At 32.9% G+C, this 27,900-nt stretch overlaps 3 protein-coding genes across 6 annotated transcripts; 1 reads left to right on the forward strand and 2 right to left on the reverse strand.

Moving 5' to 3' along the window:
• Positions 1–326: 326 nt before the first annotated feature.
• LOC113846943 (trafficking protein particle complex II-specific subunit 120 homolog) lies at positions 327–7,997 on the reverse strand. Of its 2 annotated transcripts, none has more exons than XM_027475722.1 (10): positions 7,535–7,997; positions 6,582–6,788; positions 6,241–6,423; positions 5,362–5,465; positions 5,143–5,202; positions 4,497–4,785; positions 3,344–3,639; positions 2,288–3,165; positions 951–1,901; positions 327–856 (listed from the first exon to the last, which is right to left on the reverse strand). In XM_027475722.1, the coding sequence occupies exons 1-10, from the start codon at positions 7,943–7,945 to the stop codon at positions 636–638; spliced, it is 3,600 nt and encodes a 1,199-aa protein (XP_027331523.1). In that variant the 5' UTR covers positions 7,946–7,997; the 3' UTR covers positions 327–635. The 2 variants fall into 2 exon arrangements, with proteins under 2 accessions (XP_027331523.1, XP_027331524.1); XM_027475723.1 differs by having other exon boundaries at positions 373–856; positions 3,344–3,636; positions 7,535–7,945.
• Positions 7,998–17,777: 9,780 nt separating this feature from the next.
• Positions 17,778–22,596, forward strand: LOC113846574 (probable receptor-like protein kinase At1g80640). Its single transcript, XM_027475012.1, has 10 exons — positions 17,778–17,955; positions 18,265–18,435; positions 18,826–19,076; positions 19,392–19,524; positions 19,677–19,740; positions 20,175–20,271; positions 20,395–20,497; positions 21,576–21,694; positions 21,770–21,859; positions 22,066–22,596. The coding sequence occupies exons 1-10, from the start codon at positions 17,799–17,801 to the stop codon at positions 22,240–22,242; spliced, it is 1,362 nt and encodes a 453-aa protein (XP_027330813.1). The 5' UTR covers positions 17,778–17,798; the 3' UTR covers positions 22,243–22,596.
• A 638-nt stretch (positions 22,597–23,234) lies between these two features.
• LOC113845856 (aspartate aminotransferase P2, mitochondrial) lies at positions 23,235–27,283 on the reverse strand. 3 transcript variants are annotated; one of them, XM_027473505.1, is made up of 12 exons: positions 27,166–27,283; positions 26,997–27,062; positions 26,872–26,919; positions 26,163–26,357; positions 25,960–25,998; positions 25,783–25,872; positions 25,539–25,647; positions 25,342–25,451; positions 24,818–24,961; positions 24,493–24,659; positions 23,901–24,165; positions 23,235–23,773 (listed from the first exon to the last, which is right to left on the reverse strand). In XM_027473505.1, exons 2-12 carry the CDS (start codon positions 27,060–27,062, stop codon positions 23,642–23,644), a joined length of 1,365 nt encoding a protein of 454 aa, XP_027329306.1. In that variant the 5' UTR covers positions 27,166–27,283; the 3' UTR covers positions 23,235–23,641. The 3 variants fall into 3 exon arrangements, with proteins under 3 accessions (XP_027329306.1, XP_027329308.1, XP_027329305.1); XM_027473507.1 differs by having other exon boundaries at positions 26,866–26,919; positions 26,997–27,268; XM_027473504.1 differs by having other exon boundaries at positions 26,997–27,267.
• Between the last annotated feature and the right edge of the window lie 617 nt (positions 27,284–27,900).

A 27,900-nucleotide genomic window follows, 5' to 3' on the forward strand; every position in this document is an offset into this window, starting at 1 on the left:
TCTTACAAGTAACCAAGCTTGATTTGTAACTATTTAATCTTTAGTTTTTAAAACTTAATTTCCCTTCTAGTTAAAACATTCCTTAAATATAATACCTTTACTAGTGCCAATAGACTAGTTCTGTAAACCCGGTATATATAAAATTAAAACCTGAAATATAACCTTGCCATTAACTAGCAAAATAATTTACTAGTGATGATGTCTAAAAAAAATTTCCAAGCTTATCACTCACTATTGATCAATTTGTTAAAATTGAGGGCTTCTTATTGTGTAAAGTAAGCCACTGCCAAAAGCTGTATCAGGAATATGGACGAACAACAAAAATAAAATAAAATCAAAAAGGTATCTTCGCAATTAGAACAAGCGTGTTGGCTAAAATAAACAAAATTTCCAAAACCACTATCTCATCACCGTATATTCGACTTGATTTACAGATATGACTCCAACTTGTGTCTTCCGATGAATTCTTAATTTGTAAAGTACAATTACAAGAAGTTTCAAGCAGAAGACTCCCAGAATCGTCACCTTGAGTTAAATACATCATTCTAGATAACCAAGGCAAAGCCTCATATTTCGAGTGGAAACTGAAATCTGCAGAGATTAGCAAGTTCACATCAGATTTATGGACAATAACTTTATGCAGTTCCAAGGACACGAACGTGATATGGTGGTCCCCGACAGAAAATTGGCTCAGCAGCTGAGGTGGTCTTGGCACGAGCTCGAAGAATGTCATTGGCATCATCAATTACTGCTGCAGCAAGTAACGTATACTCTCCAGGCACAAGAAAATGTAGGCAGAAAGAATGTTTAATTTGTTGAAGTGGGGGAATTTCCATAGCAATATCAGTCAGAACACCTGAAAAAGATTGATTAAGTCAAGGCAATACAATATTAGAGACCGACATGAATGCATGCCAGTTACTGGAGCCAAACAATAATTAAAAAATTACCAGTCCATAGAACAGTCGCTTTGGTACCATCTACACAATTTTCCCCAGCTACATCTCTACATGTAATATTAAGACTCATTTTGATCATATCCCTAGTGTTATTTCGAACCAGAACTTCCATTGGTGTCATTTCATGTGCAAGCACAGAACCTTTGGAAGCAGGAGATTCATCTAAATCAGTTTCTTTATCAGGATAACGTTTTTCTGATTCAAAACCATATCGATCAAGCCTGAAGCCAAAAGTCAGTGGATCTGGAAGCAAAACATCCATGACTGATGTTTGGAGAGCTGCCTGTATAGCTTCCTTGATATTTAGCTCTCCAGAGCTATTGCGACCAGAGTGCCATTGAACCTTAATCCTAGATATAAGGTTCTTGATACAAGCATTGAGTTCAGCTTTGGTGTTCTTTTCAGAGAAGGATGCATTTCTTCCTCCGCCGATGCGATCTGCTTGAGTGTCCTTCATAAAAAAGGAATCATCAAGAACAGGTAGTTTAAAATGCTCAAGAGGCACTAAAACCCTTGCTGAGCAATCTCTATCAATTCTGGTTTTAGGATAGCCATATTCTGTAGCACCCTGATCAGCAAAATGATTGTCCTCATTACTAGAATTCTCCAGTTTGACAGAGACATTAATTTCAAACATTACATCTGTTGGATTTGACAACTCAAGTTCAAGAAATCGCAATCCCCAACTTCCTCTGAAAGGATCTATTTTCACTAATCTGTCCATTTTTGTCTCCGAGTCAACATGTCCTCCATTGGACTTGTTTACGTCATCCAACTTAGGAAGATTTTCACCAACATGAGCAGGAAATTCCATTGAAAGAAGCTGAGCCTTTACAAAAGACAAACCCTGCAAAACACAAATCTGCAGGGGAACAACAAGGCGCCTGCCAGGGGGCCCAGTAGATCCATTTGTTGGAGGATCTTCAGAGGTTTTCAGTGGGCCTGAAATAAATGTGGAAAGAGCATTGGTAGCAGACATAAAAGAATGACACCAAGAAATTCATTAAAATGCATGTATTTTAACATAAAGAGTCTCAATGTGCCATTAGATGGGAGCTATATGAGGAAGCTAATATAATCCATATAATTCAACTGTTTATGACAGAATAAAATGCATGAGAACAATGACACTCATGTAACAACGGGGAGAAGATGAAGACAAAAAACGAAAAAGGGGCAAATTATGCTGGTTAAGTTAGTTAAATATTGGAATCCACAAATGTTTGATCTGAATGTATTCTAGCGCAAGGACAGAGGACTGAACTGCTAAATTCATCAAGAAAGCAAGACAAGAAAGAAACACTACTGATTGTGTCTGAAGACAATACCAGCATAGTGGATCAACAATGATGGGCTGCTTCCATCTTTGGAATGCTTTGCATTATTCCCAGAGACAGTCTTCCCCACACCAGAATCAGCCTCCACCATACCAAGCTGCCAGGCTCTCAAGGTCACAGGGAATATCACTTCTGCTCCAGGCCTGAGAGGGAGGCAAGATTTTAAAGTCTCAGCAGAATATGAAATTACAGAATCTTGATTCTTCCCCGACAGTGAAATATGTGCCTGCTCAATCGGAACAGTGCTTGCATTGGCCAGACTTATCCACACATCACGAATTTCACCTTCATACAAAATGATGGCGCCATCACCTCCAACGACATGTGATATCAGCAATGGAAGTGGTGGTACTACAGAAATATTTGGAACAGATACATTCTTCAACTTTGGAGATCCACAGCATCGAAAAGGATCAGAAAGGACCAGCCCTTGTGAGGCACCAAGAAGCAGATTATCAACCTCTTTAAACAGATGTTCAGTAATAACACCAAAACAATGGACAATGCACCCAGGAATTGTAACTGGCCCCGCTGATGTTGGAATGCCAGATAAGGAGATCACTTTTGAAGAATTTGGTAGAAGGCTTACACTCACGGGGAAAGCATCAAAATTTCCAGAATGCACAGATAGATAGATGCTATCAACCCTTAAATCAAAGCCACATGGGTTAGCCAATTCCACCAAGACCTCAACAGGCTCTCCAACAATCCAAACAAGCTCTTGCTTCTTGATATTATTTGGCTCTCCTTTACTGAATGGCGTATAAATGAAAGGGCCTGTAGGGGCAGTACCGGTCCACCAGTCTTCTCTAGCTGGATTACGTTTTACAATGTCCATTTGTATTGGGTGGACAGGAAAGGAATGCAGCCTGAAAGCAATTAATAATTAAATTGCTACTTGTGTTAGTTCTCCAAAAGTTATGCAGTCAACCATACTAGCATTTGAAAAACTTGAGGACCCCAAAGCAGGGGAAGGTGATTAGGAATTCCAACAGGAAAAAAATTGTATGATATGAGTTAGTGGAAAAGAATTTATTAACCAAGTACCTTACAAAGGGTAATGCAGGATCAGCACATCGAGTCCCTGGTGGCAGCCTCTCAGCTGAATTTGAAAGTGCATTAGCCAGGCCATTTTGCCCAGCAGGTGTTATTAGAGGATAGTAGGATCTAAGAAGTCGTGCTGCTGCACTCCATGCAGTAAGAGGATCACCAGCACGAACTGCAGAGAGCAAAATTTCTCTTAATACAACCATCTGTAGGGTACTCCATTGAGACTCAAAGAGGGAGACTGCTGATTGATGATATGTTTTCCCACTATCAACATTGTTTGACCCAATTCCCTTCTGTGAATACGTAACATTTAAATTACAATTCTATGCCAAAGTTTGTTAACAATAGAAGTTCTTTAATATATCAAATTTGTCTGCACGACTGATTAGCCATTGCTTATCATAACATATCACTTTTGATAATGTGAGCCATCCACTAAAAAATTAAATATCAGATGCCAACAGTAAGTCACATTTGTGCAATGGAATGACAGGACTTAAAATGTAAAATATATACGCAACGAAGCAAGTTAGCACATTTCCTTCTGTCCATAAACTTATTGTTAAATCTTTGTGAGAATGTTGGGAGTTAAGGACAGAAGGGAAGTGAAAATTAGTTAGCGACAGTTAGGGTAGTCAGTGAGGTTGTTAGAGTGGACCAATAAGATAAATAGGATGAAGGCATTCAGAGAATTAGCAAGTTTGTAATATTATGTTGCACAGAGAAAATTATGTTGCATGGAAGCTTGGATATTGAAACTAAAAAGGTTAATGCCATGTAGTATATAATGTTCATTAATTATTTAAGAGTAGTAGCTATCTCAATCAAATATACGGTAATCATTAAGTTTGAAGCTACAACCAAGTAAAAAAACAACTAGGGAAACGAGTGGGGGTGGGAATCATTTAAGCAAAGAAAACCAAAATAACAGATGAGCAACAACAGCAAGAGGAGTTTTGTCTACCATAATAGAAACAAATAATTTTTAGTTTCAACATAAATATGCTAAATCAATCAAAACATTCTGCCCAATGGATAAAATGATTATATATCTTCAGTATCAAGCAAAAGCACAGCCCATACATAATAATTATGTGTTTCAATTGTCAAACAAAATTAAGTGTCTGATTGGTAATGCTTGTAAACTCACATTGTGCAAAGAATGATCCGAGAATGATGATCTACTTTGAACATGATATGCTTTTGTGGTCATTGCCAAAACTTGCATAGCACTTATTGCAGCCAGCCTATTTTCTTGCTGCAGATATAACTGAGCAACCTGCCTAGAGAAGAATGCAGCTTTTCTCTGGTATCCAAGATTTCCATACAAACGAGCTATTTCAATATATAATATGAGCCTATCACTTGCATCAATTAAAGATTTAGCACCATCCGCAGCAGTGGTTAACAACTCCACCACCTCCTTGGCCAGCTCTCTCCTGTTGATTGAGAGAATTCAGATAAAATAGTTTTAAAATTAATAGAAAGCAAAACATATGCTTACGTCCAGTAGCACACCTCCACTTTCTGTAAAATTTGCTAACAAACTGGTAAGGATATTCAGATGCGTAATATCAACTGCTTTGATTAATCAGAAGCATTAAATTAACAAATTTATGAAACATGAACATTGGTCTAACTTCTGTAAGTCAAACAATTGAAATGAAAAATTCATAAAGGCTCAAACACATGGCATTTATCTTTATTCAAGAATACCAAAGTTATCTCCATTTCACATTTGTAACACATCAGCATAGCTCATTTATTACATTGTTCAAGCTCAGCAAAGAACACACCTGCAAAGAAACCTTGCTAATTTCAAAGTAGCTTCAAGTTCAAAAGTTAGGGGAGAAACTCTGCACAAAAGGATTAAATAACATTTAGCACTGACAACTAATAATTGGAATAATCTACTAGAGGGATAAATACAGACAACAAATGTAATTAAAGAAAGCACAGTTGTGGGATAGGCATCAAAGATATCAATTAATGAAAGCTCAAAGCAGAAATTTTACCGCTGAGCATTATCTTGTGACTTCTTGTAGTGCATGATGACACTATTATAACGATATCTAACTTCGTCCTCCAGGACTGAATCTTTCTGGCCCATACGGTCAATCTGATAACATACAAATGAAAAGAAATAAAATATAGAGATGTAAATGTAGAAAAGAGTCACACTGTCCACTATTTGTTTTTATTTTTTACAGACTTAGATACCATGTATGCCATGCAGTAGTTGTTCCTGAAACAAAAGTAATAACTAATTTTCCCTTTAGATTCATCAGAAACTGAAACTATGAAAATAATGAATCAATAACCAAAATATACCCAACATGCAACATTTTCAAGTTCAACAAATTTCGGCCTCAACCTCAGACCCTTACAATATAACCATGTCCAAACCAAAACAAAAATTGTGGAAAAGATTCATATGAATGTCATCTGCACACATAATATTTCTCTGTCAAGGACTAAGAACTTTTTTAATTAAAGTACTAATGAGAGGAAAGAGATTTTGGTGTCTAGATCCTTTTTCTGGCACTCTGTTGAGAATTTTTAAATAGTATATGAAATGAATACTTCTTCAAACATTTTTGTGAAACTAGATAAGTATTATATAAACACAAGTAACAAGCAGTTAACTAAAGTATGATAATAATAAACCACTTCCATAACAAATGGTCTTCAATTAGTTTTTTAAATTGCAAAACTAATTTCAGAGATGGGATTCATAAAACTCAAAATGAAGAGATGTCATCATGTACCCTCCCAGTACTACACTCAGTCCAATACAAGACCCAGCACATGAATTGCATAACCACACAGGCCATAAGATTAAATATTAAATTTTAAAAAATGAAAATGAGATTTAGAAGAAGAAGAGAAAATACCAGCAAGGCACAAACACTACCCTCCAATGCTCCAGCATACCAGAAGTAATCACCAGTTAACCTGGAAAGTTCTAGTGCAGTAAAATAATGAGCATTGGCATCAACTGGGGATCCTGCCAACAAACAGTAATCACCAATGGTCTTTTGTGCACGTCCAAGCCTTCTCTTCTTGGCCTTGATAACCTGTATTCCAACCAACACACTCAAACATGAATATAATTGAACTCAACCAAAGCAAAATCAGCAAATCAAAAACCAAAAACAAATATTTTTCACATAACACCACTGAAAAAATACAAAATATAAATTAAAATAAAATTAGGACACCTAAACATGAACACCTCCTCTGAGCTGAGACTAGCTTGAGAATCCAAAGGTGTCTTGAGAATAGTTCCAGAAGATTCCGCCTGAAGCACCCATTTCTCAAACTCCATAAGGAGGGAAGCAGCAATTTCTTGCATCATAGTGTTCAAGTGGAACTCCAATGTTGGTCGATCAGCAGGAGGAAACAACCTCAAATTCCCTCCTTTCTTACTCCCATCCTCAAGCTACAAAGCCATAGAGCAAATCAAAGGAAAAAAAAAACTATTAGATTGTTTCCTTTTGATACATTTCTTCACAAAATTATTAAATACAGGAAATTAAAGAAAAAAACTACAAGACCATGACTTCTTTTATTCATTTCTTCACTAATTTGTCAAAAAAAAAAGGAGGAAATTAAGGAAAGACCTATAACGCTGTTTCTTTTCGATCAACTTCACTAAATTGCCAAAAACAGAGGCCATCAAAGGAAAATAAATCTATACGACTGTTTCACTTTTTTTAATTTATTTCTTCACTGAATTGCCAGAAGCATAGGAAATTTAGTAGTTGGGGGGGGGGGGGGGGGGGGAGGAAAACCCTATAAGACTTTCATTTCGATTCATCTCTTCACTACATTACCAGAAACAGTGGAAAATTAGGAAAATAAAATCTACAAGACTGGTCTCATTTTTTTAATCCATTTCCTCACTAAATGGCCAAACCCAGAGGAATTTAAAGAAAATAACCAATGGGAATGTTTCATTCGATCCATTTCTTCACTGAATTGCCAGAAGCAAAGGAAATTAATGGAAAAAAAAAATACCATAATATTGTTTTATTTCCACACATTTCTTTACTGAACTACCAGAAAAACAGATTTTTTTTGGGGGGGGGGGGGGGGGCGCTATAAGACAGGTTTCATCATCTATTATCCTTTTCTACACTGAATTACCGGAAACAGAGGAAATCGAATACAAAACTAAGGGAGAACCTGAGAATCGTTAGGGTAGAAGGCGAAGCAGCGATCGACGAGAGAAGAAGGGAAGGACTTGCAAGCATTGGAGAAGATGTCGACAACGGCGTCGAGATCCGGGGAGGAAGGACAGTGGACAATGCCGATGACGGCGAGGGTTTTGCGGTGCGACTGGAAGTCCTCCCAGGGACTCGGCGGAGCGCCGCCGAGAACGAACTTGAACCGGAGCGAACCGGAGTCCCACGGCTGAACCGCGAATGGCGATTTCTGGTGCTCCGTGTAGAAGGAACTGATCGCAGAGAGAGGGATCGTGTGCAGCGGCAGCAGCATCGAGTAATAGTCTCGCAGCAAGTTAGACGGCACAGTTCCGACGGGAATCACCGCCACCTGGATCATCGCCGATCCTTCGATGCTCACTTCCGGTTCCATTGCGGTGGTTACTACTTGTTCTGAAAACAACGATTCACTTCTAGTTGCTTTTACCATGACCAAGATCTCCGAAATTTTCAAATTACAAAATGCCCCTAATTTGGACGTTAAATGACCCTTCTACCCTTGTCTTGTTCTTTTTGGGGTTTCTCGTTTCAGGGTTTTATAGTTTTCAGTCTCTCATTCTTTATCATCACCCTCATGTCGGTGTACGTAGAGCGGGAAACACTGTCGTTTACGGATTATGAAACTCAGAATAATCTAAGGATTCTTCGGTCATGTTCTAAAGTATGATCAATCACTTCTTTACTTTTTACCGTTATTATTGATTTTTTAATTTGATTAATGTGGCTTTTTAAATAATAATGCTAACAACTTTGATAAGTGATGATTAGCGAGAAATATGGGAAAAACTGCTTGAAAAAAAATTTAAGTGGATGGTTGTGTTGCATTGATGAGTAAATGCCATCAGTTTCTTCCTTTGGGGACCAATTTGATATCACTGTAAGAACCAATTTGATAGCACTCTAAGAACCAATTTGATAGCATAAAATGACAATGAAGGAGAATTAGATGTTGTTCGATTCTAATGGAACCAACATTGTAACACGTATTTCTTTGAAGACAAAAATGGACATTTTCTGTTTTATTTGATTGATGCTTCTTGTTGGCTATATCTTCAAATATCAGCTTACTACTTTGGTAAAGTTGAAAGTAGGTCTGTGGATTGAGTTAAATCATGCTTGTAATATGTATTTACAAATGGATGCTGTGGTGTGACATTGAATTTGTTTATTTATGGTTAATATAATGATCATATCTTAGTGTTGTTGAATGGTTAATATAGTGATCATATGCTTCTGTTAATTTAACTGACCAGACAATAGGTTACTCAAGTAAGGTGACCAAGCCTGCTAGTTTCATTGTCCCTCCTTAAAGGGCTCTCGAAGGGTAATTCATTGCAGTGACCTTTCTAATTAATGGATAGAATATAGAACTATAATCTCTGTTTAATGAAAAAAAGACGGAAGCAATTACCTTGTGAATTCACTTCCAATGTAGGGCAAGTGAATCGCTTGATTAGATTCATTTTATTATCTTATTTTTGGTCTTCTTGAATCTTAGTTGCTCTAAGGCTTGGTATGTAGAGAACCCTTTCCTTAGCTGTTACCCTCTCTGGCCTAATAATCCAGGCTCATGTTTTTGCTCAAAGCCTGATTTGCATTGAATTTATGATTATATTACGTTAACATTGATGAGAGAGCATGGATAAAATCTATTTTTTAATGCAGTGACGAATACACAATTCATATTTTAAGACTGGACTATTATATCTAATCACATATAAAATAAATATTCTTAACCTTAAGGTCCTTAGCTTCATCAAGATATTAAATCACGTAGTCTTTTAAGCTCGGCTGCCAATTATATTGCAGATTCTATTGGTCTCATTTTTTTCAGCTTGAAGACTAACGGAGAATTTGTTTTACCACTTAAGCTATTTTGTTAGAGTGTATGGTTATCTTTGTTGATGAAACACCTAAGCTAGTTTTGGGCTCAGCAGTTGTGTTGCACTCTGTCTCTGTCAGTGATTGGAAGCCACATTTTAAAGCTTTTGTTCATAATTATTTTACCTTTTCAGTCTTTATTTCTATTCGGAGGCATCAGTTTGAGCAAGTAAAAGAAGTCGTTCCTATTATTCTTAATATATTGAAGGCTGTGTCTTTGGAGTCAGAAGAAGCAGAACTTGAGAATGTATGTGACAGAGCTGTTGAGATTGCAAATTCTATATATGAAGTTTGCAATAAGTTTGTTGTCAATTTTAAAATAATTATCTTTTTCTTTATTAGAGAATCTTAAATATATGATTTGTTGTCAATTCTTTTGCTGACTTTTTGTTCTCCATTTTTTCAACAGGAGAGGGATGCAAAGGAGAAACTCCATGTTCTTCTTGGTCGACATGTCCTGTAATGCTTGGTAGATATCTCTGTAATGCATTAAAACTTTATAATTATGATTATTTGTATTTCACATTTTAGAAAAAAATATTCCTTATGATATGTTTTTATCCATCCAATATGATCTTACCTTGCACTGTCCACACTCTTGTTTCAGCCAGCATATCCTATAAAGCTTCCCGTTGTCATTCATTGGTATTAGGACTGTCACAAATTTCTTCATATTGTGGTTTATCATATCTCAGTCTACTAACAAATTATGACGTCGAGACTGTGGCTGGCTCCGTTTTTGGAGGTAGTATTCTTGAGTTACTGTATGTCTGCTGTTAATTTATTTCAATGCTAATGTAAGCACTATTTACACTGCATGATTAGGGCCTGTTAAGAAGAGCTTATAGACAACTTATGACTCCTATAAGTTCTTTTTAGCTTATTTTAACAAGCTTTTTGGTATAACTTCTCAAAATAAGTTGTTTTCAACTTATCCCAATAAATTTCATCATTTAATTTATAGTATAAGTCATCATTAAAAAAAAAACTTGTTGAATAACTGCTTAAATAAGCAATCCTTAATGTTTTTCTTTTCTACCTGCAATTACCCAGAAGATAAAATGACTGACTATATGGATTGTTTATCTGATGTCAAACATGGAGCTGCTCTTTCAGGTTTGTGTTTGGAAAATTACTATAATTGAATCCTTGCCATTTCTTTTATGCATTTCCCTTTCACTAAACCAGCATGTCTCTGAGGAGGTTGTTCTTACTGCAAAAAAGGATATCATTGTCATACAGGATGAACTTCATAATATCCAGATCAAAAGGGGGCTAGCAATAGGAACATTAAAGCATGTACTTTCCTTTGTAAATGTACCATAGGAGTTAAAGAAACATGCTATAGACTTCTTGCTCTGCATTGCAGATGGAGGTGTCTCCAGAAACTACAATGATGAACAATCTGAGGGATCATCTTGTATGCCTAGTCTTTTCTCAGCTTTGCAGGTTGGGTTTATTGCAATTCATGACATCAGGTAGTCTGTCATTCTCAATCTCTTACTTTCTCACCTTTTGGGCTCTTATATGAAAAGGCTTTTAAGTCATAGAATGTATTATGATCTAAAGTTGTTGTTAACCGTCAACCTATATTTAGGTGTGTCTAAGGTAAACTCTTCAACTTTAGACTAGTTAACAAGACACATATCCATACAAAAGGCAAGACAAAGATAAGTGAACTTCATACCATTTATAATAAAGTCTTTTGTGTGGAAATTATTCATATTTTTATTGTTTATTAGTTTGAACAGACGTAAATAATACTAAGAAAAATATTTTTCTGAAGAGATATTTTACAATAATACTTGTGGTAAATTAAGTTTGGATAGACTTGTATTACATAATACTTGAACATATTATCATACAATGTATATTTAGTTAAATAGTAAAAATCTTGACTGAAGTTAAGGACTGAAATAACTTTATTATTCTTAAATGAACTAGTATAAATTATTGTGTGATCTTCCTTCTTTCGACTCTTAATCCTTTTTATTAAGCAAACTATTTTTCTTTTAACAAAATACCTTTTTTTATTTTCTGAAAATCAACTAAATTTTAGCTAAAATTTTTAGAAAACAAATTTAACCCTTTTGTTGTTTTCCTACCTTCAACTTCAAAACCACTTGAATGCTTAGTATAAATATTTTAGAATTTTCATTTTATAATTTTTCTTGAAAAGTTCAAGATTATGTTACATCTTTCTTTGTAGTTTGATAATTAGTGATTTCTAAACATAATTTGAAGTCTAATTAGGATGGTTTGATAGTTACATTGATAACAAAAAAGATAGATTATTCTAAAGTCTTTTCAAGGAGAAGTTTATTGAAGGCCTATGATGAATGGTTGCTTTCTTTGCATACTTTAGATTTTGTTTGGAATTTAGAAGGAGAGGGAAAGAAAGTATTTAAAAAGCAAGAGAGGTTAATACAAAATTTTCAAATTGAAGAAACTTAAAAATATGAAATTAAGAAAATTTTAAAGGGTTTATAAATTATTTCTTTTTTTTTATCTAAAAACTCTTAAAATGGCTAAATATCACATAATTCTTTTACTTCTTTTCTCCCTAAAAAGTTAATTTCCAAACAAAGTCTTAGTGACAGGTTTAACAGCTGAGAACAATGATTATGATGAACTTTTCAATCAGCATTATGCACCCTAAATCCACTTAAGTTATGGTTGTACCGGTGCATTGAACTTACGAAAGAGAAGCTAAAGCAATCCATATAAGCTGTACCATTACCCAAAGTTTCATGAAATATTTTTCTTTGTACATGACATTTTGTTTCAATAGTAATGCACTTTTTTGTATGCATAAAAATATAAAAGCAAAAGCTAAGAACAAACAAAAGAGACTCCTAACTTATTTGCCAAAAGAATTAACATGATATTTTATGAGATCTATGACAATCACTAAGGCAGTGTATCCATGTCTCAAACAGGGTACAGTGATGAAAGGACCAATTCCTACTAATATACCTATTAAAATGAAACTGGTTCTTTGGAAGGATATCCATGATGATCATCCAAATAAAGAATCTAATAATTTCCACAACATTAAGCTTCTAAACCCAGCTAGAATTGAAGGGTCTCATGTTATAGATTTCCCGTTGAATCAGTCAATTATAGCTCGAATACAAAGGGGGCCTTGATCATGCCATTTTTTAGTACCAAACCAATATGTTCCCCTCACCAACTCTTATTTTAAAACCATCTTTCAGCTCTTGAACAGCTTTGCAAATTGCCCATGAAATAGAGGGAATCCAAGATATTTACCCTGATTTGAAGTACTTTGGATGCCCATCATAGCAATGAATCTGTTACATTTACTTTCCGGGACATTTTTGGAGGCAAAGAATCTAGATTTTGCTATGCTTACTAATGCAGTCCAATTTAGAACTATTTCATTTGAGTTTGTGTTTCCTTAAAATTATACAGCCATTTTAGTCTAAACTCTGAAGTAGTTAATAGTTTTCCGAAGGTTTTCAATTAAGAAAAACTACCTTAGAAGAAAAAAAAATTTAGAGAGAAGAACTTGCATTTCTTCATGCTTAAGTTTGTAGTAGAAAACATTTTTCAATTCCTAATCTATTTAATTGACTTTACTTTCTTTTCACACCCTTTTTCTATGGCAGTGAAAAGCGTTATGAGAGGGATAGTTTATCATATATAATTCAAATATATAAGTAATTTTGAAACCATATTATTTGAATTATATATAATTTGTATAAATCACAAGGCACTAAGACGAATATTCTGTGTTTGGCTGCACCCTCATCAACTACATTGAATCTAGATCCGAAAGGAAGATGCTAGTATTGGCATATTTTTATCATGTCTAAGAAAAATCATTGTGTGGTGCTCTCGCAGTTGATAATTATTTTTTAATACCTTTTATGATATAATTCTCTTCTTAAAAATATAACTTTATTCAACACTTTTATCTATTTTAGTGATTATATTGAAGAATTTTCTTTGAACAAAATGTTACCTATGTTACTTGTCCAATATTAACTTTCAACTATATCCAAGCCCCATGTTTCACAACTTTCATAAAAATGGCTTACCTATCCAAAATTGTTTACACCAATTCCTGTACCGAAAGGAAAGATGACAACAAAGGAATTTTAATGCTGCTAGGCCCATTCATAGATTCATTTAGCAAAATGTTCACAAAATCTGTTGTGAACATTCAAGTGAGATAATAAAAAAGTTATTTTTTTTATAGTAAGAGATAAAAATAATTATATATAATATTAAGTAGAATGTAAAAAACAAAAAGAAACTTATTTGCTTGAACATTTTTTCTTGATGTGTCAAATGCTTAAATGGATTATTACTACCAATAAAGAAAATCTTGATTATTTTACAAAATTTGAAGATCAATTAAGATAAAGTTAAGATGATAAATTTAAACAATAACTGAGTTGAAATTATATATATGCGTACTTAAGGCATTGACATATTAGACAATGTTTAAAGCATGATGATCTGGATGAACGTACATTTCCAATCATAAATTAATTGGAATGCTTATTTGTTTGTTGTTATTTCAATCTCACTGTCCTTTCTTTAATTACTTTGCCTTTCTTTTCATTTGTCTTTTCTATAATAAAGATCACAAGCTGAGGCATCTTAACCATTTATTAAATGTATAGAACTCATTCATTTTACTCTCGATATATTTACTAGACTAGCTAGCACAGATAGATCATTATTGGCCAAAGAAAATCATGTTTTAATCTTTTCATTGTTATATTATAGTTAGTGAACATTTTATTCTTATTTTTCTGCATAATGGACTTGTAAAAATTTTGTGCTAATGTATGTAAATAAATTCAATTAATATTTATAAGCATGATAGTAGTTCCAAGAGGAAAATTAGGAATACATTGTGATAAAGAGTGGTCGATCCCTGTGTCTCTGTAATCCTTTAACAGACTTTGAGCACACCCGTTTTATAAATTCTACATGAATTTCATTTAATTTTAATTTGCATGATCGTGAACTTCAATCAACAATAAATAGTTTGCTTAAAAGTATAAAAATACAAAAAGTATGTTATTAACCTTTCTCATTTTGGTAAGTGTTATTTTTCTTGAGAATTCCTGCCTCTTATGTTTATTGTGCAATGACATTTATGTTTAATTAACCAATGTATTTATATTTGCTCCAATATTATTAGTTATAATGTAATTGAAAATATATTGAAAAAAAAATATAAATATAAATATAAATCTAATATAAAAATTATAACTAATTACATGTTTAAAAATAATGTAAATGTGGATCTAATGCAAAAATTATAATCGGTGGTGTTGAAGTAAATATGAATAACATTAAAATAAGCATACATTTATAATTATTTGTAAATGTGAATTTAAACATACACATAATTTTAAAGCATGTTAAAACTCAATTTCAACACATGATGTAAGAGCTTCTTGGCTTGATAATTTCTTCTGGTAGTTCTGATTTCATTTGAGCTTTGTAGTAGCAATGAGTGACTACCTTGTTCTCCCTTCCTTGATTCTTATGGTGTTGGGTCCTTACAAACATGAGAGACAATTTTTCTTATTAGGATATATGATCTTGTCACTTAGAATTTGCTTATGTTATTTATCGTTTCTTTTATGACGTTCCAATGGTTATTTTGGACCTTATCATTTCATTTTATTATAAAAAAGAGAAAGAGACATACATATACTGCATATAATCTTATACAATAGTTGGAGTAACGTGCTTCGTTACTAAAATTCAAATCCACAATCGACCTAACACGTGACGAGTGTTTATTTTCTACCAATATATTCAAAGCTCAAACCCGTTGTCCCTTATTTATGTGTAATCCTTCGACCTCTTTCCAGTCAGATATTTCCTAACTTTATATCTAATACCATTGTCTTATCCTAAAGTGGCCTACCCACCCTTTCTTCTTATTATTTTTAAATGCAGACTTAATTATGTTCTTATTCTTTATAAATATTATTAAATTTGATTTAGTTATTTAAAATATGTTAGTTTTTATTTTTATAAATTTTAAAGTTTTCAAAATGATTCTCATCGTCATTTATTGTTAATCTGATATATGCATTGAATATATCACATTAGTGACTATTCTAAGGAGATTAGTGATGTAACTAACTAAATATGCATGTCATGTTATTAATGAAAAATAATAGATTATTTACCGGGGGAAAAATACAAAGGAGGAAGGAAAGCACAAGTTTTAAGAACACTGTTGAATGCATTTTGTGCCATTTTTTTTTTTATTCTTTCTGGATTTTCTAACGTTCTTGGAAGTTCACAGATAATAGTAGGTTCGTAGGTGGAACAATATGCTTTGATTTGGGTTAGCAATTCATTTTTATCAATTATGTCTTTCTAATAGTTAGCAATTAATGATTTGATGTAGCATTTTGCTTTTAAGACTTTTGGTGACTTTGCTTATCCATGAGCTGTGACAATAACGTTTGTGATTGTGAATAACAGTTAGAATTTCCTACCAAATGGAGGAGGAAAATAAAACATAGCGAGATTACCACGCAATTGACTTAATTAGAATAATCGAGTCATTGGTTATAATATTTTTCCTAGTATTCCTCCTCTCTCTACTTTTCATCAAATGGTCCAAAAATTGTGCAATATGAATATTTTCATAATATATTACCCTCTAAAGTATATGGATTAAATATAATTCACTCATGTATCAAAATTCATATTATCATAAAAATAAAAAGACAAGGATTACGAATTCATTGAAATGTAAGCAGTTGTGGAGTGTCCCATAAAACTTATTTATTGAGATTCAACGTCTAAATATATTAATACATGAAATATGAATTGAATTCTCCTCCCACATTGCTTGATTAGGTTTGATCATAGTGGGTCAGATTTAAAGAAAAATTAATAAATTTCAAATTGATGATAGTTTTGTTGGTGGTCGGTTTTGTAAAAAAAATATAAAATAAATCCAAATTAAACCTAAAGCAAAGATGTAGCACCTATGGTTGATATGGAATTGATTGGTCTGAAAATTGTTTTTGTTTCTATTTTTAATAATAAAAAAATGTTATTTTTATTTTATTTTTTGTTTTAAAAGTTTGTATGTACAAGTTTTCAAGAATTTATATAGAAACGTGTAAAAAAGTATTATTTTCACTATTTTTTCATTGTGGGCATTGTTTTTTATACAAAATTTTTAAATAAAAAACAATGTCATTTTTTGTCCTAAAAAAAACTACTAAAACTAAATAACTTCAATATCTTTTTTTTTTTTTAATTTCTTCATTACCCACAATTAATATTAGTAAAAAATTGCAGCACTGTTTTATAGGAGTGACAGTTAGACTAAGGTGGTCATTGGGTACCGGAAAAAAAAACTATAATAGATAAATTATAACGCATTAAATGAAATGAATTTAGATTTAAACTAAGATAATTGCATATTGCATATATATTACAATACGTATGAATGGCCTCCAAGAAGAGAATGTTCAAACTTTGTCAATTTTCTCTCTCGTTTTAGGAAGCTATAGTAGCTAACTGTTTCTGTATCATATGACATTCAAATATTTTCCTTTCTTTCTTCTGAAAATCCCTTAGATTTTTTTTCATTATTATTATTTTGAGCGAAATGCATATACTGAAACAATGCACGAGTACCCATGATTGTCCTGCAGCTCCCACGTTAAAATTAAATCTCATATGCCCATTGTTGTTCCCTTTTTCCTTCCGCTGAGAAAGACAGGTGCATAAAGAGAACCAAAGATAAAAATTTTAATTTTGATATATTGTAAGTATATAAAATTGTATATTGACAACTACTTATAATATAATATTAAGTATAACTTTTAATTACTTATAAATTGTTTAAATTATTCGATAAACCAAATAATATCATCATAGGATATTAATGAGAATTTGTATATAAAAATTAAATAAAAATTTAATACAATTTTCATTAAAAAAATTATTTTAATATTTTATTTAGATATATTTTTTATCTCATGGGATAATTAGGTAAAATTCATAATCATTTAATAGTTAATAATTTTTACTCATATATCAATTTATAATTAAACTATACAGTTTAATTAATTTAAAAAAAAAAAACAGAGAAAGTGCTCAACAGAAAGTTTGAAAAAGAGATAAGAAAGGGTTTTTTTTTCTTTTTGAAGTTTAAAAAAGGTCTAGTCTCAAAGATCCAAAACACTCCAACCAAAACACATTCACTTTCTTTCAGTGGCTCACAAACTAAGTGCTTTCGTGCGTGCGTGTGTTCCTTTTCAGGCATAAACCTTAACCTTCACATATCTGTTATCTTCATGTTCTCTTAGAAACAAACAATGAAAACGAAGCTTCTTCTTCTTATGTTTCTCATGTTCCTCCTTATTCTTCACGAACCCATTTACATTCTTGCCTCAACAACATACCCTCTTGTTCCCTCACCTGAAGTTCCACCCTTTTCTCCATTTTCCGCCTCAACTTCTGCTTCTTCTCCAGGTTCTCTCTCTCTCTCTTCCATTTGCTGTCTCTATCACTATCTGTTTCTATCTTCTGTTTGTTTTATTGGCATTCAACAGTTTCAAATTCAAATTTGAAATCATGACAAGCTTAATGCAGATAATATAAAGTGACACTTTTTATTCATTGCTTATCTTTGTATGATATATCTCATTATTTGTATTTTGATCATGCCCTTTTGCTTAACTGCTACATTAATTGTTTTTTGAAATTTGAATGAATGAGATATATTTTGTTTCCATGTATTTTTTGTGCTCCTGTTATTGTTAAATACTACATGTTGATCAGGTGTTGTGATGGGAGCTGAACAGCAACAAATTGATTCACACAAGAAAATGGTAATAGCTATTGCTGTTGCCAGCACTTCACTTGGTGCAGTCATTTTGTGTGTTTTATGCATCTGGATTTACTACACCAAGTATCCTTCAAAACCCAACAGGAAAAATGTTAAAAGTTCAGGTGTTTGTCTTCTTTCACTATTCCATTTATTAGATTCCTGTTTACTTTGCTTTATTCACAATTTGGGGGAGTAAACTTTCGAGTTAGTCCTATTTTAGTTTCTAATATTTTAAGGGTTGTTAGTCCTTGACCTTATAAAAGGCTTATTCATTTTAGTCATTTTTTTATTTCTTTTTTATTGTTATTTTGAGCTTCAAAATAACTAAAATGAATATCCTTTTGTAAAGTTATGAATTAATAAAGGATTTTTAAAATCAGAGACTAAAATGCGTGACTCACATAATTTTTAAGATTAATTCCAATTTTGGGATGCCAAGAAACACTGACATTTAATTTGATTTATTGGTATTTTCTGAGATTTGTTTTCACATGTGTTTTTTTAATGCATAGATGCTGAGAAAGGGCTAGCTTCAGCTCCATTTTTGAGTAAATTCAGCTCTGTCAAGATGGTTGGTAAGAAAGGGTGTGTTCCAATAATTGATTATAAGCAAATAGAAAAAGCCACCAGCAATTTCAAGGAAAGTAACATTTTGGGTGAGGGTGGTTTTGGACGCGTTTACAAGGCTCATTTGGATGATAACTTGGATGTTGCCGTCAAGAAACTGCACTGTGAAAGTCAGCATGCTGAGCAGGAATTTGAGGTAATGCTTACTATTAATTTATTCATTTTTCTACGCTTTTTCTTTTAAGGTTTAAATACATATTTATCCCTACAATTAACGCTCCTTTACAAATTAATTCTTATATTTAAAAAAAATTTGTTTAACTTTTACACCAGTGTTTCGTAAACGTGTTATGTCATATAGAAATTAAAACGTAAATTTTTTTAACACAAAAATAAATTTGAAAATAAGTGTTGCTATACTGACTAAATGAATATTTTAATTTTTAATATTATATTTCTATCACAACTTTTAAATATCATACTGAATAGTTGGACTTGGATGAATTTGCAGAACGAGGTGGATTTGTTAAGTAAAATTCTACATCCAAATGTAATTTCTCTTCTGGGTTGTAGCAGTAATGACGATACGAGGATTATTGTCTATGAATTGATGCAAAATGGATCATTGGAAACTCATTTACACGGTAAAGACGTTTCTGAATTTCTGATGCTTTATTGTCTAGTATAAGGCAGAAATTGAAAGATAATGAGGTCAATTATAAAATAATGTTAATATAATTTTTTGGTACATAAATAATGCGAATCATTTTATTTTCCAAAAAATGATTATGTGAAGGACCTTCTCATGGCTCGGCCTTGACTTGGCATTTGAGGATGAAGATAGCCCTTGACACAGCAAGGTAATCTTCCGTGTCTGGGCTTCTGTTTATTTTCCTAATTGAGTTAGAACAATATTAGCAATTCATTCTCTTTAATGCATTTTATTTTAATCGTATAATAGTTAAAGTTTATTATTAATTAAAATTTATTAAAGTCTAAAGGTGACGTGGACAAATTTTAATAAATTTTAATTGATAATAAAAATATTAAAAATAAGGATACTATTATTAAGTACATGATAACTAATGTCTTTAGAAGATTGGTTAAGAAAAAAAAACTATTCAAAAAAATATTATTCAGAACTTTTTAATTATTTTTAATAAAAAATATTTTTAATTTCTTCACTAATTGTTAGTAAAATCCCTGTTATTTTTCATTTGGTAGAAAGACCCCTATTATTTTTTATTTGGTTTATTGTCTGTTTGTTAACATGCTATTGATTAATGTCAACCAGGGGATTAAAATATCTGCATGAGCACTGTAACCCTCCGGTGATCCATAGAGATCTGAAATCTTCTAATATTCTTTTAGATACAAAGTTCAATGCCAAGGTAAAACCAGAAAGACCCATTTTGAATTTGGTGAATATATTATAGTTTCCTTTCTCTACTACACATTTATTTTATTGTGTTAACCAAAATTTCTTTCCTGTGTGCGCCTACTGGGGGATTCAGCTTTCTGATTTTGGTCTTGCCATAACTAATGGGTCCCAAAATAAGAATAACATCAAGCTTTCAGGCACATTGGGTTATGTAGCCCCAGAGTATCTTTTAGATGGTATGCCAACTGAACTTGATATAATTTCATATTGCATACATATGCATTGGTCTGACAAGTTGCTAAATGTTTAATATGTCCCTAAGCTTTCAACAAGTCAGATCCAAGATATTGGTCTTTTTGGACCCTTTGATGCATTAATTATGTGATGAGTGTAAGGTGGGTTTGAAAGGTGTGATCTGTGCTCATATTGGGCATGTACCTGCCCAATTGACCTGGCATGTTATATACATTATTTATTAAATTAATATGCTGTCAGTTAAACATGCAGTCTCATATGCCTATTTTGCTCCAGTTGCTTCTTGTCTGTGTCATAAAAATTAATAATGGTGATAATAAATGTCTTGAGAGTGGGAACTATTATTTGTTCTTAGCTGCTATGTCAGCAAGCATCGATGAGGTGGAATTGATTCTTCTCTTAGATGGGAAACATTGGAAGGTTTTCTCAGGTCAAATGCCTATTAGTTTTCTATTATGCAGTTGAAAACTTTGATAATTTGGCGGGGATTGGCATTTTATTTTAAGGGTCCTGTTAAGGGAACTTGTTAAGAAATTAATAAAAATTATTCAAAATCACGTTAGGAGTGAATTAAAAATTATTGGAGGAGGGCATTATTATATTATTATAAAGGAAATGTTAACCAGTATTCTTAAGATACTTGTTAAAAATTTAAAAGTGAAAAAAAAATTATTTCAAAATGTTATCAATACACCTCTCCATGTGATTTTTAATACAATCCATTGTAATTTTTTGAAAGCTTTTTCACTTTCAATTTCTTAACCAGTGTTCTAAGAACAGCGGTTAATCAGACTCATTTTATTAAAAATTTATTATTAATTTCTTAACTAATGCTTTGAAGACATTAACTAGTATTTGTCTTATTTCAATTATTAAAAGATTGTGAATGGAAGTAGTTCTCCGAGGATTTTCTTGAAACTTGGTGAAATAGCTAGGAGCTAAGGAACCACACGGGCATCAGTAATAGTTCATTGAGCAATGAGAAATTTTGTGAGAAATTCATCACCCTCAAAGCATGAATTATTTTCTGAGGAGATTGTATTTTAATTATTTTAACAGGTAAATTGACCGATAAAAGCGATGTCTATGCTTTTGGAGTGGTGCTTCTGGAGCTTCTATTAGGAAGGAAGCCTGTGGAAAAACTAGCACCAGCTCAATGCCAATCTATTGTCACATGGGTAAGGTTTTACCTGATCAAATTTAATTGGGTTGATGTTGGAAATAAATGACAAAGCTATTTATGATCATTACAGGCCATGCCACAGCTCACCGACAGATCCAAGCTTCCAAACATCGTGGATCCTGTAATTAAGAATACCATGGACCCCAAGCACTTGTACCAGGTTTGAGGATATTTGAAACCGTTAACCTACTTTTTATATTGATTGTAGTTAATGTGACTCCCACTAAATGAGGTCACTTTTGTACTTTCGTTATCATAATGCTCTCTTTTGTGTGAGATTCACCTAAATTTTAATTAATAGTATGGGAAAAAGTTGTTATAGAAATGTATTTTGGTTAACTGCAACCTCAAATTGGTACTTCGTAGGTTGCTGCTGTGGCTGTGCTGTGTGTGCAACCTGAGCCGAGCTACCGTCCTTTGATTGCAGATGTTCTTCACTCGCTCATCCCTCTTGTACCTGTGGAGCTTGGAGGAACACTGAGAGTTCCACAAATGGCCCAGCAAGTTTTACCAGCTGATCCACATGTGGATTCTAATCAATGAACAATTTGCGACATTACGTAGTGAGAATCCATCTGGGACATGTTTTGTGATGCTACCAAATTAGTGAGGCTTTGTCAAGGCTCCAAATTACAGAATGATTCATAACAACCACACTGATTCTGTAATAGATGCAGCCTAGGAGTGACCTGAAATGCTGAACAAGTTCATAGGGGAAGAGTAGGCCTAATGGGGTAGGCGATCTTTGGCTTGTTAATGACAAATGAGAAGAAATTAATTTCACTTTTTGTGAAAATGTGTATAGAGTGGTGATTTTGTTGAACGTTGAACTGTTCAGGGAGGATCTGATTGTCTTCCATTCCCTCTTTTGGCTGTTATGAAATTCAACAAATTGGGCTACGAATTAGAGAAATGCTAACAACATTCTCTTCCAAATAAACTCCATCAGTGGCCAAAATTTATAATGACTTACGAAATAGCATGGGTTCTACAAGTATTTAATGAGCAATACTCATGATTTTGCATTTTCTAATAAACTTTAATTAATAATATGGAGTTTGAAAGAGAGTATTAGAAAGTATATTACTTATGCTCTTCTAAATTTTATTTTGCTAAGAATAAATGTAATTCGCTTATTATTAAGAATCCGTTTCCTTCCTTTCTTCTCTCCATTTTTCTTCAATCAAATACTATGTAAAGGAATTTCAACATGGTAACTTGTACAGATTCCAGAAATACATATGATTGAGCCATTCCGTCGGATAACAGTGCCTATGACCCATGTGGTTCTAATTGGGTTGATAAATTACGTAAAGCAGCATATATATCCCTCTTGACACAATTTAGCTTAGTATGGCTACGAGCTGGTCTCTCTCCCCCTCTCTAGATCACGTGGGTATTTCCATCTTTCTTGCCTTTACTTTTTTTGGTTCAAGATGACAAAACATGCTATTTTTCTTCTTAAAATCCTACAATCAATTATTTTACATTCTTGGTTCTAGTTACCTCATCACCAATCACAATAAACAACATGGGTGAACTCTCAACGTTTCTCTATCAAAACATAAAATATAAGTTATTCAATCATACAGGAAGCAGGATTAAAAAAGAAAGAAAAAGATACTGACTAACATCTGAAGCACATGCAGCCAGCAAAACTAATGTTATCAAGCTTTATTCAATCTTACCCACTAGAAATAAGAAACAGACTCATCATGCATCAATTCAACTTGCTTCATGCTTGAGAAGCAGACTCATGATGTGTCAATACTATAACTCAACTTTCAAGTTCAAGGTTACAAAATTTCCTAAGGAATCAGTTACACATGACAATTAATGCTTACATACTTGAATTATTTCCATGTATTCCAACCACTGCGATTGGGTATATTACTCACCAAAAATATATTCTTGGCTCTATTGCATAATATTTGATTGAGTTTCAGCTGACATTATGATACGAGTCAATGATAGCATCGGCAAGGAATTCACACTTCGCCAATGACAATCCTGCCAGGGAAATCCTTCCATCTTTCGTCATGTATACGTGCCACTTATTTGTCATATTGTCACTCTGATAACACAACATAAAATTTAAGAACAACACAGTCAATGTTGCAACACAGGAAAATCAAATCACAGTGTAAAAAATCTAAAAGGGGATTTATCACATGCAAGAAGTTACAATGGGAGTCAACTACCTGCTCCTTGTTCAACCCCGTGAATGAGAACATGCCTATCTGCTTTAGTATGAATGACCAATCTTTTCCACTATTGTCTTTTGAAGTAATACTATCATATAGTTGCTGTCTAACATTCTTTATCCTCCCAGCCATCATTTCCATTTCTGCTTTCCATTCATCAAAAAGAGCAGGGTTTCCAACAATATCGGCAACAATCCTAGCCCCGTGTACAGGTGGATTGGAGTACATTGGTCGTGCAAGCCTTTTTAACTGGCTCTTTACCCTGAAATACATAGTTACCACATTGTCAATCAAAGACAACTTTTACTGTGGCATATATTGCCCTGATCAAGTTGACTAAAATATTTTCTTTCTTAAAACAAACTTAAGCATTTTGTCATGATGTTAAGAGACAGTATCACTATCATGAGAATAGCATCAGATTACAACTATTTCATTCAACCTGTACTTCATTGATAAAATGATCTCTTCACCCTTCTAGAAAAGGAATAAAAATGCATGAGAAGAAAGTAGACAGATTCATTTTTTTCTTAGACATGTCCATTCAACTTCAGATAGGAAAAAGTACAGCATACTTAGTTTATCACACCTTGCTGCAGATTCTGGTAATGATGAAATTAAATTGATTGCTCCAATCCTTTCAGCATAGAGACCTAGATTTTTACTGTATGACTGAGCTACAAGAACTTCCATGCCACGTGACACAAACAATCTCACAGATGCTGCATCTTCATCAAGGCTTCCACTAGCAAATCCCTAAAATAGTAAAATTTAATAAGGAGGTCACCATGTAGCTAATCAGGTTCCAGGTCTCTATAAAGATTATTTGTCATAATTTTGAATATGTTAATGGTTTTGAAATATACTACCCAGAAATTTACTTAAAGATAGTTCATTATCCCAAATATTGGTACCTGGTAAGCAACATCAAAAAAAGGAATGTGGTTCTTTTCTTGAATTACATCAGCTATTGTTTCCCACTGCTCAGGGGTTGGATCAATACCAGTAGGGTTATGAGCACATCCATGAAGTAGCACAAAAGTTCCATCGGGAGATGACTAAAAAAAAGTAAAATATACAATTACGAAGAGTTCAATTTAATCTAGAATTGAAGGAATCTACAAATTAAATGAGAATTTATGTTTCTACGTGTGCCTTCATAACAAGATGCTCAAGTTACAATTACCAAATCAATTACCCATTGAATACCATTACACTGTAGCGGCATGTTAATCAAAGCAGTGACATCAGTTGTATTTTAAGTGAAAGATGTTTTTGAAAATATCCCTTTCAAGAAAATATTACAAGTGTTTAGACCTAAGATGAAGGGATCAAGAGAGGGAAAAATATATCAAATAGAAGTAAAATAAAACACTGTTCATAGTCTGTATAAGAGTATAATCAATTTCACTTTCTAAATTCAAGATCAGGATGTAACCTTTATATCTTCAATCATGCCCTCAAAATCCAGGCCGACTGTCTTAGGATCATAATATCGGTACTCAGACCATGGGACTCTAGCATCGTTGAAAATATTCTTGTGATTACCTGCAAGACAATAATGTTACCCAGAATGTATAACTTCCCTCGAAACAAACATAACCAAGTTAACACAGAAAGGAATGAAATGCACACCCCAGGTAGGTGCCGATATCAAAACTTTTGCTCCAGGAAAATATCGTTCTATCAGAGCTGCACCTAGTCTCAGAGAACCAGTTCCAGAAAGACCTTGAACAGTGGCAACCTGGGCAAAATTGAATAATATAAGTAAAAAAAAAAGAAAAAAGTTGACTATTAGTTATTTACTTTCTATTCACTCATAACCAATAACCGATAACTTCCTTCAAAACATCTATATTTTCTAGATTCCACTACATACTCTTTGCTCTTTGATTGCTGGGTTGTCTGCTCCAAGCAACAACTCTGCAGTAGCTTTATTAAATGCAGCCAAACCCTCAATGGGGAGATACTGCATTTACAAGTTAAATCATAGTCAATAATCTAAAGCCAGTTGTTCCAATCCACACATAAAGGCATGTGATGTAAAGGAAATTACCTCTTTGTTATCACCTCTCTCCAGCATAAGATTCTCTGCCTATAAAAAGCGAGAACCTCTAAATCAATATTAACTTAATTGAAAAATAGTCTTAGGTTTGTTAACCAGAAGTAAAATTAAGAATAAACATTTGACAGGAGTATTGTGCAAACATGGGTCACTCAAATCACTACACACTCATCAAGTAAGAAACAAACAAAGACCTTCTTAACAACATCAAGCACATATGGCTGTAGTTCTTCTGTTCTATAGGCCCCAACTCCAAGATTGAGCTTAACATCACTTGTGTCTGCTTTAAATGCTTCAGAAACTCCAAGAATTGGATCAGGAGGAGCCATAGGTATGCCCTCAAATCGAGAAACATTAACCGCAACAGCCATAGAGAACCGACCACAGGACTGTGAAATAAAATTGGCAGACATCACGTTAGGACACAGAAAAGGAAATTAGGACTAACAACTCAAATTAGTCCCTAATTTATGAGCATCGGTCCAAAAATGTCATTTTAATCATTCAAATTATCAAACTATGACCATTTAGTTCATGAAATTACAAAATGACAGCCATTTTAATCTCTGGAATTATAACAATAAGGACTAAAATGATTCATATTTGATCACTTCAAGAACTAAAGTAAGATTTTTATAATTCCAGGAACTAAATTCTCTAATGCATATAATTTCAAGGACTAATTCAGTGTATTACTAAGGCGTTATAACTAATTGGCACACTCAATTGTGTCCTTACACTCCTGAATCCTTATTTTAAACACAATTTTAATCATGGTCCAAATCGACTTTTCACAATCCAATACAATAAAACTAGTTAGTGAAGAACATGAACAAGTAACAGTTAAATTTTTTTTTATAAAAAAAGCATAAAAGTAAAAGAAGCTAAGTCATTCACACATACCCTTGAATTCTTAAGCCTTAAAGCGTTGCCTCCAAGCTTGGGTCTTCCCTGTTCAACACCAAAGTTAAATCCTAAGAAAATGCAATAATTAAAATGTGTGAAGGAATGTTGAAAGATATTATTACCTTGTGGATATGGTGAATGGAGAGAGAAGAAGAGGGAGAAGTTACGGAGAGAAGCGAAGAAGCCATCTAAAACAGAAACGGTTAGGAAATTGTAACGATTTACGCAACTGTTTTAACTATAAATAACTTCTGGATCTGTGGTTAAAGAGTTTCAATAGCATTAGCGTACCCAATACGATGAGATCGAAGTACGTTTCAGAGAATCACTTTTGAAGTGTAGAGATATAGAAGGAAACAGTGGGCGACGCGCACAAAGTGCCACAGCTTACTGATTTATCAACGAAAAATTGGTTTGGTATATGCTTGCAGATCTTATATTTTCTATATAAATAAATAAATTAAGATATATACACCCACGGCTAATATTAAATTATTATATCAATCATGATTCTTTAACTTTTGTAATAATTATCAATTAATTTAAAAGTCATTTCAATATTATATTTTATTTTATTAACAGGATAAAATATATTTTAAGTACATTAAACGTTAAAGTTATTACTTATATTATTAAAATAATTTTATATTTAAGTGAAGTTAACATAAATTTTATCATTCATCTCCTCTCTTACAAAAGTAGTGTAACTAATTAGAGTGGGAATCAACTTGTATAAGGGGTTATTTTAATATGTGATTGTAATTGTTTTAAATACTTAGAGATAAAGTTTTGTTATAAAAGATATTTGTGATGTTATGTTAAATACTTAAAGATATTAGCACTGTGTTAAATATTTGAACAGAGAGTGCAAAGATATTTGTAGTTTTATGTCAAATACCCAAAAAAAAATTATTGTGATATGATATGTTTGATGATATCTATAGTTTATTAAATAAAATGTAAAGTTGAGAATTAAAAAAAAAATTAAAATTGTGTCTTTCAATAAGAGTTTAGTTTTCTTTTATA

This window comes from Abrus precatorius, unplaced genomic scaffold (assembly GCF_003935025.1).
Source record: "Abrus precatorius isolate BTA unplaced genomic scaffold, Abrus_2018 Scaffold8, whole genome shotgun sequence".
Taxonomy (NCBI): domain Eukaryota; kingdom Viridiplantae; phylum Streptophyta; class Magnoliopsida; order Fabales; family Fabaceae; genus Abrus; species Abrus precatorius.

Coding starts and splice junctions, on each gene's coding strand:
- LOC113846943 (XM_027475722.1), bottom strand. CDS start 7,945: ATGGAACCGGAAGTGAGCATCGAAGGATCGGCGATGATCCAGGTGGCG. Junction 5,203..5,361: donor TCACAAGATAATGCTCAGCG/GTAAAATTTCTG, acceptor CCTTTTGTGCAG/AGTTTCTCCCCTAACTTTTG. Junction 1,902..2,287: donor ATTGTTGATCCACTATGCTG/GTATTGTCTTCA, acceptor CATTTATTTCAG/GCCCACTGAAAACCTCTGAA.
- LOC113846574 (XM_027475012.1), top strand. CDS start 17,799: ATGAAAACGAAGCTTCTTCTTCTTATGTTTCTCATGTTCCTCCTTATT. Junction 17,956..18,264: donor AACTTCTGCTTCTTCTCCAG/GTTCTCTCTCTC, acceptor CATGTTGATCAG/GTGTTGTGATGGGAGCTGAA. Junction 21,695..21,769: donor GCCAATCTATTGTCACATGG/GTAAGGTTTTAC, acceptor TGATCATTACAG/GCCATGCCACAGCTCACCGA.
- LOC113845856 (XM_027473507.1), bottom strand. CDS start 27,062: ATGGCTTCTTCGCTTCTCTCCGTAACTTCTCCCTCTTCTTCTCTCTCC. Junction 25,648..25,782: donor CAGCAATCAAAGAGCAAAGA/GTATGTAGTGGA, acceptor AATTTTGCCCAG/GTTGCCACTGTTCAAGGTCT. Junction 24,166..24,492: donor TTACCAGAATCTGCAGCAAG/GTGTGATAAACT, acceptor TATGTATTTCAG/GGTAAAGAGCCAGTTAAAAA.